The following is a 14,549-nucleotide window of genomic DNA, read 5'->3' on the forward strand; positions in this document are numbered from 1 at the left end:
TTAACATACTTTAGATTGTGTTTTGTCAACATTTTACTGTAAACTCAAAATTGTCAATGTCAACACACAATCCATACATTTAATGAATACAGTTTGAAAAAAGAAACGACTTGTTCAAGCATAACAAGAAATGTAAAATCAGCATCGAATATACATTGAAAACTTTGGTTTATGTTATGATGTGGTGAGATTACTATACAGCAATTTACAGAAATGCATTAGATGTTGGTGATCAGATAAAACTGTGAATTATTTATGTTGTTCTAAATGTTCTTGCGATCAAAGTAACTTAGGAGAATCAGAGACTTGATATCAAAATGAATTATAATCTAACTAGTCTGAATAAACTGCGTAATACTACTACTGACAACTTACACACATTTAAACATGTCGGACAAATATCAAAACAGCTGACATGAAAGGTTGAAATATTACTAGTCCAGCTGTTTCCTCCCTGTGAGGAGGAGTCAATGCAAAACTCAGATGTCTTCCTCCTCTACTTATCTGACTGCAGAGAGGATGACAGAGAACAGTGGACACACAGTTTAACATGATGGACTATAGGACAGGACTGCTGCTGTTAACTGTCTGCTGGGCAGGTGAACATCATCACAGATCTTAATATGATATAGCTCTTATTTGTATCATCATATCATTTAACTTGGTGATTTTTAATTATGTCAACAGGTGTTGATGGTCAGACTCTGACAGAATCTGAACCAGTGGTTAAAAGGCCTGGAGAATCTCACAGATTGATCTGTACAGCCTCTGGATTCACATTCAGCAGCTATGAGATGAGCTGGGTCAGACAGGCTCCTGGAAAAGGACTGGAGTGGATTGCCTGGATTGATGATGGTAGTGGCAGCTATGTCTCCTACTCTGAGTCAGTCAAAGGCCGGTTTACCATCTCCAGAGACAACAGCAGACAGCAGGTGTATCTGCAGATGAGCAGTCTGAAGACTGAAGATTCTGCTGTTTATTATTGTGCTCGAGACTCACAGTGACTGGAGTTGGTTAAGCAGCTGTACAAAAACCTGCAGTGCTCATATTTACTGGGTTGATAGTGCTCATTATTTCAACTTTTATTATATTGTTTGTTATCCTATATCTTATATCCTAATTTATTTTTTCAATAGTAACTAACATCTTTGTCCTGCAAACTGCTCATTGGGAATGTGATAGATAAACAAACACAATAAACATCACTTTCTGTCAAAAGGACCAAGACAGCAAAATAATCTGTTTTTTTGCAACTAAACTACTTTAAATACTGAGCATTTCTACAAATTAATGCACAAAAATACAAATCATATATCTTTTTTTATAGGTATTTTCTCTTTTCTCATACTCACTGAGCTTATAGATTGTGTCACAAAATAAAAAAAAAACAAAACATCCTCAGATCAAGTCATTCATAATGATACAACACAGAGACACTTGAGAACCACTGATGTATGGCTGGCATTAAAGTTAAACTGATGAGAAATGTTACTTTCTCAAGATGTGGAGAGAATATTGACAGCTTTGTTCAGTGAAACAAAAAAGTTTTCTATATCTGGATATATAGGAAAACTAGGTACATTTATATATGGGCTAAATAACCCTGTGTTTATATTTGTTGCATGGTTTTAGTTTTGAGTTGATTATTATCCATGATCATCCACCATCAGCTAATAATGACATTAGGTACAGTAATAATGGTCCTCATCATTTTCATGCAATTGCCCAAGAAATGACATAGATTTTTGATATTAAATCAAAGTTAATGGTTGTTTCATTTCTGTAAAAACAAGGACATTTTCAAAATGTTCCAGTTGAGTGTGTAATGAAATGAAAATATCATGTGTAAAGCAGAGGTGATTTCCAGGCATGTTTTCACTCTGCAGATATCATAACAGTCAACAGACTCTTCTATTGGCTCGAGTCAGACCAACATTGATGCTTCATATGTTTGATTCTATGCAAACTCAGTGAGCTTCCTTGTTACTCAGCTATAAAAACTTCCCATCAGGCTGTCAGTGGAGTTCACAGCACGTCAGTTTCAACATCAACCATGTTTTCTGTAGCTCTGCTGCTGCTGTTGGCAGCTGGATGTGAGTCTCTCTGGATTTGTCAAAGTCAACAGTTCTTCTTTTGTGGTTTAACTTGATCATCTGTTACAAAACATTTTGTTTTTTCAACAGGTGTGAAGTGTGAACAGTTGACACAGCCAGCCTCTGTGACTGTGCAGCCAGGTCAACGTCTGACCATCACCTGTCAGGTCTCTTATTCTGTTAGCAGCCACTTCACAGCTTGGATCAGACAGCCTGCAGGGAAAGGACTGGAGTGGATTGGGATGAGATACACTGGAGGCACATACTACAAAGATTCCCTGAAGAACAAGTTCAATATCGATTTAGACTCTTCCAGCAACACAGTGACTCTAAATGGACAGAATGTGCAGTCTGAAGACACTGCTGTGTATTACTGTGCCAGAGAGCCACAATAACACAAACCATCAGTAGACCTGAACAAAAACCCCTCAGTGCCTGAACACTTGTAACATGAAGCCACCAGAGGAGGAGCCCTCAGACCACTAATGATTGCAGACTTCTGTTTTTATTTTGTTGATAGCGCTTCTTTACTGATCAAACTCCTCAAACTCTTCAATTTTGAGTGACAATATGAAACGTAACTGGCAATTTCTGAACTTGACTTTGGAGAGTACAGCTCCGTCATATCATTCCAGCCAGTGAAGTCCATGTGGAGTTCCACAGAGCAGGTAGTTATGCTTATCTCCCTGCATGATCATTGAAGTGTTGACATTTCAGATGTTCATTAGTTCAAGTTGCTAAATAGGACTTAGTGAAGCAAGCTCTGTAGCTAGCTTGAGCTCAATTAGCCGAAGGTGTTGCTGACCTTCATAAAGTTTTTTTTTTTAAATGTATTTTAAAATGTATGTTAGTATCTTATCATTATTAATTTAAGTTCATTAACTTCATTGCACACTAGTTTTCCAGAGGTAACCCTTCCTAAACTATAACTAACCACCCTCTCTCCCTTCTGTCTCTTGCTTTTCTCTTCTTTGTACTTTTTTTCCTGTATTTAACCGTTTTCTCTCTTCCTTGGATAGTTTATTGCTCTGGCCCATTTCTCTCCCCTCATTTTTATGTTTCTTTCTCTTCCTCCATTAATCTTTCATATGTTTATATTTTACCAGAGATGTTGTGCTGCTAATTTTATTTATTTATTTACAGGCACTTGTCATCGGTGACTGAGGAGACCAGCCAAACGCTGCAGTGAAGTACTCACTGTACGCTCTGTTTTTCTCTCCCTCTTTTCTTTCTCCATGTCCACTTTCTATCGTTCACATACAAAAGACTTGTTTTCAAGCTAGACTGTTCTAGATGGTTTTTTTATGCAGTGTAACACTGTTCTTGATGGTATTTTAATTCAGCGTCTGAGGTTATGCTCATGAGTTCAGTAAGGCCTGTCACTAATGATTTTATTAGAGACAGTTTCTTTCAAATGTGGAAATGCAATAACTTGTCATTTTTGTCATACAAATGTTCTCAATGTTACTAATCTTACAAAGTCTGCTGTACAAATGAGCACTTTGTAATAAACTACAGCCATGTTATGGAATGTATGTTCTCTTGTGTTCTGTACCAGGGTTCTCTAACTTATTACTTAAAGGTCTGCATCTGATTTTCATTCAAGGTCAGACGTTAGGAATGATTGGCAATAGCAACAATATTTAATCAATTCACTTATGATTATGTCTATTCATTGAGCCGACATGCATATGTTGATGATAGAAACTGAGACAGACACAGCTCAGTGTACTGTAATCTAAAAAACTGTATTATACTGTTAGTTAAAGTACAGTAGATGTGCTGTAAAATAACCACAACACCCACTGTGATTCTGCAGCCATATAGAGTAATCCCAAAAACTGTAATATACTGTTAAAATAATAACAGTAGTGGCATTGTAAAATAACAGTAAAAATAAAACAGTATTTTACAGTTTTTTTTTTTACAGTGAATTTCTTTAGTGTACAGAAAATGACAAACTCAGATGAACATTATCTCAATAAAACTGCTTCATTCTGACAAGTTTGCAGCTGCTGAGTTCTTCAACATAGCATAAAAATGAACATCTTCCGAGCGTAGATTTTTTTGTCTTAAATGATTTAAATATTCTGTTCATAACATAAATGTGGTTGTTGCACTTGTTTTACTAGTTTAAGATATTTAGTGAAGAATACAAATTTTAAATTTAAATGAATGTTTGAGATAACGAACGCATTTTAATAATTTCAAAATAAACATTATAACAGCTCCAAGCTATAACTGACAGCAGAGTGTATCTTTCTTTTAGAGCCTGTCAGCGTCCTTCTCTATGCAAAGTGAACTTCCTCACAGTCTGCTGTAAAGACTTGATATCATGCTGTCAGCTGCAGCAGAAGAAGAGAAGCTCCCATCAGATCACCTTCAATACCAACCATGTTCTTTGTAGCTCTGCTGCTGCTGCTGGCTGCTGGATCCTGTGAGTCTCACTGAGGCAGAGACACTGACAGTATGATCACAGCACACTGACTGTTCACTGTTATTACACTCATTCAATATTCAACATGTTTTCCTCCAGAGGTGTGAAGTGTGAACAGTTGACACAGCCAGCCTCTGTGACTGTGCAGCCAGGTCAACGTCTGACCATCACCTGTCAGGTCTCTTATTCTGTTAGCAGCTATGCTACAGCTTGGATCAGACAGCCTGCAGGGAAAGGACTGGAGTGGATTATAAGCGGATGTGTTGGATGCACCCCTTATTTGAAAGCGTCACTTAAGAACAAGTTCAGTATCAACTCAGACTCTTCTAGCAACAGAGTGACTCTAAATGGACAGAATGTGCAGTCTGAAGACACTGCTGTGTATTACTGTGCCAGAGAGCCACAATAACACAAACCATCAGTAGACCTGAACAAAAACCCCTCAGTGCCTGAACACTTGTAACATGAAGCCACCAGAGGAGGAGCCCTCAGACCACTAATGATCTCAACACCAGTTCACAGTTACAGTAAAGAGAGGAAGAGACATACATTGTACTGAAAAGTGAAATTAATATGACATTCTTCATTATGAGACCTAAACATCAAACATCATAACATCAAACATCGCAGACATTTTCCAAAAGTTCTCTCTCTGACTCTCAATATTTCTGTAAATTGCTGACAGCATTATTTCAGCTCACAACATCATCATTAAAAGTTCTCCATCTTCCAGGAAACTTTATTTTCATTCACATTGGTGTTTTCATCCAGAAAATTGGTTTGACTATTGAACACATTTTTTTAATTAAGAAAATCAACAGTACGGAGAACAGAAACGAGAAAAATCTGTCATCGTCTTTCACATAAAGCCTGTGTCATGTTGAATGTATAATCATAAATAGTAATATACAACAGAAAGGAGTGACTTATTTCAACACTACAGTTAATATTTGAATAAATTGTGTGATTCTGATAAACATGTATTCCTCACTGTGGCAACCAGCAGGACTGACCTCATGAACAGGTTTTTCATCTCAAAATATCATATTGATAAAATCTGTTTGTTTGTTTTTAAATAAATTGCTGTGATACAATACAGAGTAAATGTGGTTGTTCCAGCTGCAAAATGACAGATATAAAAACAGAGAAACAGAGAAATGATAAGATGATACTCAGAGTTATAGAAATTTTCATAGAAATAACTATACTACGGCAACCAAAGAGAGAGTTTTGAGGTAAAGTGACAGTAGTGTGATTAATAACAGCAGACAGCAAACAGTACAAAACAGACTCATATCATTAATTAATGACACGATTCTTTGTATGTTTTTAGCAGCATAGCAGAAATACTACACCATTTATCATTTAATTAATAATAAGACAGTATTACAAATTTACATACTCTAGTATAATAAAGTGTTGATCTCACTTCACATGTCCTCTGCAGTGTTCTGTCCCATTTTGGCCTAAATCTTCCACCTGTAGTTTTTCCCTCCTGGTTCATTTAAATTCTGACATCCAACAATCATGCAATTATGCCAATAGTGTGAAATCTAACAATTTGCATACAAGGTAAATTCATATGTCACATGCATGAATCTAATTAATTTTGCTTGAGTAAAAACTCTCAAAGAACAGCAGTAGGCAAACAAGTCCAATTCAGTTCTCTACTCCATGTGAGGAGGAGTCAATGCAAAACTCAGATGTCTTCCTTCTCTACTTATCTGACTGCAGAGAGGATGACAGAGAACAGTGGACACACAGTTTAACATGATGGACTATAGGACAGGACTGCTGCTATTAACTGTCTGCTGGGCAGGTGAACGTCTACACTGATTTTATTTTTAAATAACTTTTGTTTGTGCTGCCAAGCCAATGACACATATTTTTTGTCTAAACAGGTGTTGATGGTCAGACTCTGACAGAATCTGAATCAGTGGTTAAAAGGCCTGGAGAATCTCACAGATTGACCTGTACAGCCTCTGGATTCACATTCAGCAGCTATGATATGCACTGGATCAGACAGGCTCCTGGAAAAGGACTGGAGTGGATTGCCTGGATTGATGATGGTAGTGGCAGCTATGTCTCCTACTCTGAGTCAGTCAAAGGCCGGTTTACCATCTCCAGAGACAACAGCAGACAGCAGGTGTATCTGCAGATGAGCAGTCTGAAGACTGAAGATTCTGCTGTTTATTATTGTGCTCGAGAGACACAGTGACACAGTTGGTGGAGCAGCTATACAAAAACCTACAGAACTCAACTTTACTGGATAGAAAGAGCCTCAAAAATAACAATTTTTCTTTTAATCTTCTTTTATTTATAGTAAAATCATGAACACTATTGATGAAAAAGTCATAAAAGAGGCACTGTGTAGTTTTGTTGAAGAAATTCAAACTGAAAATTTTAATAATCACGATATCAATGAGGGAATAATAAGAGATATTTATCTTTTCCATACATGAATAAACAAGCTGTTCTCAGGGGAAAAAACGGTCCCCAGAACAGTGCTTGAAACTAGATAGGTAGTGGGGTCCGACACATATAAACAACATAAAAAAGTATGAAATTTTGTTGTCTGTTTATTCAGTTGAACTTAGTTGAGTTTAGTTTAGTTTTTCAGCCAATAAAATGAAGATAGACAGAAAAATAGTAAGTGATCTTTCACCTCTATTATTAAAATTTCTTCATCAAAATTACAAAGTGTACCTTAAACCGACAACAACACGCATTAAAATAAATCATTAAATATCTTACTGAAATGATCAATCACTAGGCAATGAAAGCAAAACAATCTGCTGAAATCATTGTCCAGGTACGAATAAATGTTTGTATTATTTTGTTTCTAAAGTCGGTCACAATCTGAGGTTGAAAAATAATGTTGCAGTTCCTACAATAAAACCACTAGATGTCAGTCAGTGCCAAGTTTCTCTCTCTCTGTCACTACAAGGAGACTCTCATATCTGCTAATCTCATTGATCTTAACTTAATGATGCTCAAACTCTGACTGAAACTTTCCCTTTGTTTCCTGTCTTTGCAGTGTTCTCTCTCACTGAGGTGACCCATCAGTTTTATAATGAAAGCATGAGACTGACAGTTCAGCTTTTACTGTATTAATGCTCTTCTTAACTTCACATCGCACATTCTAATTCTCAACAAGGCTCCTCCTTTTCTCAGATTTAGTGTTTATGTATCAAGACTTTAGCTCCCAAATCTCTGACAGATGCAATGCAAATTCACACATTGATAAACAGTCCCCGCCCACTCTGCCTGCACAGTATATAGCCTTCATAAAAGCCTTTGCAGTTGCAGACTCAGCCAAGTTTCCACCATGACAGCTGTACTGAGTTTCTTCTTCTTGGCTTTCATTTCAGGTGAGTGAAGTCACTGTCAGTGTGTCAGCAGAGGAGGAGAACAAGAGCTCTGGATGTCTGCTGGCTGCTCCTCATCTAAACTCTGTCTCTTTCAGCTGCTCAGGGTCAGTCCCTCACCTCCTCAGAGCCAGTGGTCAGCAGAGCTGGACAACCAGTCTCTCTGTCCTGTAAAGTGGAAGGACTTGCTCTGGCTTGGCTGCACTGGATTCGTCAGAAACCAGGGAGAGGACTGGAATGGATCGGACGCATTGATGCTGGAACTGGCACAATATTTGCCCAAAGTGTCCAAGGCCAGAGGCCAGTTAACAATGAAACACTTTTCATCTGGTCTGTCTGCTGTACACAAGTAATGAAATGAAGAATCATGTTTTCATTTTCAGAATTTGAAGTTTCAACTGAACATCAAATGAACAAATGATGCATGTGCATCACGTTGCATCATTCACCATATGTCAAAATATCAACCATGAACTATTTGAATTTAATTTGAAAAGAAAAAAAAACAGGTTGAAAAAGATTTTATCAGCTGACTTGATCAAAACATGATCTAAAATCTATTCAAAACTCCTCAATGAATGAATTAATTGTATGATGGTGCAAAATGACAATCAAGCAATATTCCTCAAGTGCAAGTGATGCTGCTGATCAGAATTAAACTGTAGATCACTTTTATTGTTGTAAATATTCTAATGTGCTGCCAACTGTTCTCAAAGTGATTGATCTGTCAGTGACTGACAAAGCATTGATAACAAGATGAATTATTATTGAATTAACTGGAATAAAACCTGCATGTTAATGTGTCAGATGTCTGAACTAAGAACAAGATTTCAGTGGTATAAATGTGGCTGCATTGTAAATGCTGACTGACATTTTCCAGAAACTAAAACACGTTAGACTCTTGAACATTAATTCCCAAGTTTCAATAAATATTTCGAGCCCAGATGTTTCCTCCCTGTGAGGAGGAGTCAATGCAAAACTCAGATGTCTTCCTCCTCTACTTATCTGACTGCAGAGAGGATGACAGAGAACAGTGGACACACAGTTTAACATGATGGACTATAGGACAGGACTGCTGCTGTTAACTGTCTGCTGGGCAGGTGAACATCTATACAGGTGTTGATGTACATATGTCTTCAAAAAATTGCCAACTTACTGCCAGTGACTATTTTCTTCTTTGCATCTCAACAGGTGTTGATGGTCAGACTCTGACAGAATCTGAACCAGTGGTTAAAAGGCCTGGAGAATCTCACAGATTGACCTGTACAGCCTCTGGATTCACATTCAGCAGCTATGGGATGCACTGGATCAGACAGGCTCCTGGAAAAGGACTGGAGTGGATCGCCTTAACTTATAGTGATGACAGCAGGCAATTCTACTCTGAGTCAGTCAAAGGCCGGTTTACCATCTCCAGAGACAACAGCAGACAGCAGGTGTATCTGCAGATGAGCAGTCTGAAGACTGAAGATTCTGCTGTTTATTATTGTGCTCGAGAGCCACAGTGACTGGAGTTGGTTGAGCAGCTGTACAAAAACCTACAGAACTCATCTTTACCACAATTATCTCACATGAATACTGTTCTCACTTCAAGCAGTCCAAGAACATGTTGCAAAACAGTTACAGAAAACACTTTGCGAAAACCTCTGATGTTTAATTAGAGAATATTTCTCAAAAACATGTAGAAATCATTGAACTAGTCACACATATTTAAAGAAATATTCGCTGGAACAAAAAAAGAATAGTTGTGTCGTTTTATGTAATATATAAATAAATAAGAATTGTGGCCATCAACCAGCTGCAGCAAACTCAATAGTTAATTTAGATTATCTTGTTTTTACTTGACTCCTGCTGGCAGTGAAAAAAATAAAACACAGACATATAAATAATATAAAACAGTGAACATGTAAATGTATCAATATGTATCTCTGTCTGTGGCTATGTTTTTGTATCCAATGTGGAAAGCATCATTCATTTGAAAAAAAACAACCAAACAAATAATGAATTAAAAATGCCTGTACATGAGCCACTCCCTCCTCATGATGCCCTGATGCAAATCTTCAGTCTGTGCAGTGTACTTCTGTCCTGCTGACTGCTCTTGTACTTTGTGTGGAGCATTAGAGGTCACATCTCCAGCCTCAGGATGATGAACACACTCACTCTTCTGCTGGTTGCTCTCTCTCTGTCCTGTGAGTTCTCCTGCTTCTTGCTGTTTTATCTTTTATCACACAACATGGACTGATGGTCAGTCAGTGACAGCAGAAAACTACCCAGATGACTGTCTCACTTTCTTCTGTGGCTCCTCTCTTCTTTCATCTCATCAGGTTGTACAGGTCAGAGTATGGAGTCCATTCCTTCCAGTTCAGTAGTGAAAAGGCCTGGGGAGACTCTCAGTCTGTCCTGCAGGGGATCTGGCTTCACATTCAGCTGCTGCACTATGCACTGGATCAGACAACCTGCAGGAGAAGGACTGGAATGGATCGGGGAAGGCTGGACTGATGCCAGTAAAAACACATATGCCAGCAGTGTGCGAGGACGTGCAGAAATCAGTAGAGATGATAGCAGCAGCATGGTGTATCTGAGACTGTCCAACTTAAAGCCAGAGGACTCTGCTGTGTATTACTGTGCCAAACACACACACTGGTTAAAGGAAGCAGAGAAGCTTTACAAAAACTCCACAGAACATTTGTTTCCAAAGACCTACAGGTGGCAGCAGAACATATGAAGTCAGATGACACTAACTAAGGAGAGTATGACAGTGACTCTAAACACTCACACATACATACATGCATCATATGAAAACAACAGCTGATGTTGTGGTTTGTGACTTCCTGTTTCTCAGTGTTACATTTAATATGTGTTTTCCTACAACAATGATGGTTTATAATGTTCCTATTATTAATGTTTAACAGCAGGTGATGAGAATATATTTGAACATTTACATGATGTATCCAGTATATGGACCAACAAATAAATACATCTTACTGGTCCGTGAATAAACATCACTATTAAATAACTTATCACTAAACATAACAATAAAAACCTGTATAACACTATATGATTATTTCATTGTTGTTTTGTCCAGAGGTGTGTGAGATGTGGTGTGTTTCTCTGTGAGGAGGAGGAGTCGATGCAAAACTCTGATCTCTTCATCTCTACATATGTGTTGCAGAGTGAAGGACAGAGACTGAATCACTGACAGACACACTGCAGACTGGACAGAGACAACTGGCTTTTACAATGATCACACCTGATTATTTGGTTGTTTTTCTCATCCTGTCTATTAACTGGGCAGGTAAGAACAATGACTGCTGTTACAAAGAAACATGGCTACATTACAGGAACTAATGAGCTGTTTAACTGTCTGTAGGTACTGAAGGTCAAACACTGACTGAGTCTGAACCAACAATGACAAGGCCTGGAGGATCCCACAGACTGACCTGCACATATTCAGGGTTTGGGGGCAATTACTGGAATGCTTGGATCAAACAGGCTGCTGGAAAAAGACTTGAGTGGGTCGCTTACATGCTTACATTACACAGCAGTGGCAGTAGCAGCATCTACTACTCTGAGTCAGTCAAAGGCCGGTTTACCATCTCCAGAGACAACAGCAGACAGCAGGTGTATCTGCAGATGAGCAGTCTGAAGACTGAAGATTCTGCTGTTTATTATTGTGCTCGAGAGCCATAATGACACAGGAAGGAGCAACGCTGTACAAAAACTCAACATATCACAACATCCAACACTTTACTTTCTGCTTTTTCACAATTACAGAAATAATCTTCAGTTCAAGGAAATCAGCACAATCAGAGAATCATCATCTCAATAAAACTGCTTGATGTAGAAAAAAAATATCATACTTCTGGTGTTCTGGTGTACTTAAATATTCTCTTTATGTCAGCGTGTTTCCATCTGACTTATTAATATTTTGTAAAGAATTAAAAAAAAACCTGAATCATAAAAATCATATGAAAATTGTATTACATGTATGTCAAACTGAATGTTAACAACACAAATTCAAGCTGTGACTCCTTGTAACAGGACAGTTGATGCTCCTTTTATATCCTGTCAGTGTCCTTCTCTATGCAAAGTGAACTTCCTCACAGTCTGCTATAAAGACTTGATATCATGCTGTCAGCTGCAGCAGAAGAAGAGAAGCTCCCATCAGATCACCTTCAATACCAACCATGTTCTCTGTAGCTCTGCTGCTGCTGCTGGCTGCTGGATCCTGTGAGGAGCTTTCAGTGGATTCACACTAATAACCACATTAGAAAGACTGAATAGTCAGATGGATGATGGAGATAATGTTGATTTGTGTTTCCACAGGTGTGAACAGTATTGATCTCATCCAGCCAGACTCAAAGGTTGTGCAGCCTGGACAGTCTTTGACCATCACCTGTCAGGTCTCTGGTTATTCTCTGACTGATAACAGCTATGCAACAGGTTGGATCAGACAGTGTGAAGGAAAACCAATGGACTGGATTTTCCATATGTGGGGTGGTGGTAGCCTTGTTCAAAATAATGCTCTGAAGAACAAGTTCAGCTACAGCAGAGACACTTCTGCTAGAACAGTGACTCTAACAGGACAGAATCTGCAGCCTGAGGACACAGCTGTTTATTACTGTGTACGTCAGCCCACAGTGATACAAACCACCAACAGACCTGCACAAATACCCAGAGACCATGTGACTCAAGCACACACTTGTTGTAAAATGCAAACATTAATATAACCATTACTGTCTGATGAGTTGCTAAAAATGTATCTTCATATTATCTGCTAAGTCATTTTTTTGTGTTTCTGGTAGACAGAAGAAGAGTTGAGAATTTTAATGTTGAATCTAAATAGACTTCCCCTGCAGTCGACATCAGTATAGAAGAGACTAGAAAGGTACATTTACCTCAATAGAAGATTGTGTGACACATTTAATTAAATCATTTTCATGTATTGCAAAGCCTTGAAAAAAAAAAAAAATACACCATCAGTAACTTGTGACAGATTGAGATATATTTGAAACACTGAGGTCAGAGAGCTCTGAACTACAGTGTTTATCACAGAATGGAAAATACAATCATCTGGACTTTGTTATTTGTAGTTAGTATTCACGGTGAGAAAATGAATTCAGCTTTACTTCTTTTGTAAATGTCAAACCTGTGATTTACAAGTTTGTTGGATAATGATCACATTTTCTTTGCTTTCAGGAGTTTGGAGTGAGATCAAACTGGATCAGTCTCCCTCTGAGATGAAAACACCTAGAGAGATGGTGAAGATGTCATGTATCATACCTGGGTTTGACATGACGAGCTACTATATTCACTGGATATGACTGAAGCCAGGGAAAGCTCTGGAGTGGATTGGCAGGATGGACGCAGGTTCAAACTCTGCTTGCTATGCCAGCTCCTTTCAAAGTGGTTTCCTCATGACTGAAGACGTGTCCAGCAGCACTCAGTACCTCGAGATCAGGAGCCTGACAGCAGAAGATTCTGCTGTTTACTTCTGTGTTCGACAGACACAGTGACTGAAGACAGTGGAGCAGCTGCACAAAAACCTCCACAGACAACAAACATGTGATCTTCATGATATCTGGGTTTGACCTCCACCTACAAAAGCACTTTACATCAACATTGGATTCCCATAGAGTTTATTGTAACTTCATGACTAAATATTTATCAAATTATGTTATATCACTCACAGTAACAGAGTTTCTTCAGTTGTCCAAACATTAAATAAGACTAGATTTTTATTGTCATCTGCAAACATAAAAATTCATAAATGCCCCAAAACACATTCTGATTATTGGTGGAATGTTTAACAGGATTAGATGACAATTCAACAGATTTCAAAACTACTCATGGATGTTGGTGATCATAAGAAAGCTGCTGAATAGTATGTATTGCATAGGCTGTTCAAAGGAAGTGTGAAAAACCATGACAGTGAGACAAATTATAAGTTAATTTGTTTACATTTTGGTGTTGTATTAAAATACATCAGGGAACAGTTTCCTCCCTGTGAGGAGGAGTCAATGCAAAACTCAGATGTCTTCCTCCTCTACTTATCTGACTGCAGAGAGGATGACAGAGAACAGTGGACACACAGTTTAACATGATGGACTATAGGACAGGACTGCTGCTGTCACTTTGCTGCAAATACAGGAAGAACACTAAGTGATCAAATGCTGCAATAACAACAAGCTGTTCTTACATTTGACGTTCATCTTAAATGTGATGTAGGAGGTGCTGACAGTAAATACATTCTCTCAGGAAAACAGCTCACATCATATTTAAAGTGTTTTAATGATTTGAAAACATGCTGAACACACTGTAAACATGGCTTATAGAAAGCTACATTCTTGGTGGTTTCTCCTTTTGTTTCCATGACACATCATCATTTATACTGTAATGCTGATTTAAACAATATGTTTTCCATCATATATGGTTCATGTAATATTTACAGTAAGAATAGTTGTGGTAATCATTTACAGTTGTTACATTTCTGTTAAACAGGGACATTTTCAAAATGTTCCAGTTGAGTGTGTAATGAAATGAAAATATCATGTGTAAAGCAGAGGTGATTTCCAGGCATGTTTTCACTCTGCAGATATAATAACAGTCAACAGACTCTTCCATTGGCTCCAGTCAGATCAACATTGATGCTTC

At 38.0% G+C, this 14,549-nt stretch overlaps 1 gene segment (V, D, J or C); it reads left to right on the top strand.

Moving 5' to 3' along the window:
• Positions 1–550: 550 nt before the first annotated feature.
• LOC119014042 lies at positions 551–992 on the top strand (the record flags this gene model as incomplete). The annotated part of the segment is given in 2 exon segments: positions 551–599; positions 688–992. Coding segments are annotated over 2 exon segments (354 nt in total), but the record flags the coding sequence as incomplete, so codon positions are not given.
• Positions 993–14,549: the final 13,557 nt, after the last annotated feature.

Source organism: Acanthopagrus latus, chromosome 23 (assembly GCF_904848185.1).
Source record: "Acanthopagrus latus isolate v.2019 chromosome 23, fAcaLat1.1, whole genome shotgun sequence".
Taxonomy (NCBI): domain Eukaryota; kingdom Metazoa; phylum Chordata; class Actinopteri; order Spariformes; family Sparidae; genus Acanthopagrus; species Acanthopagrus latus.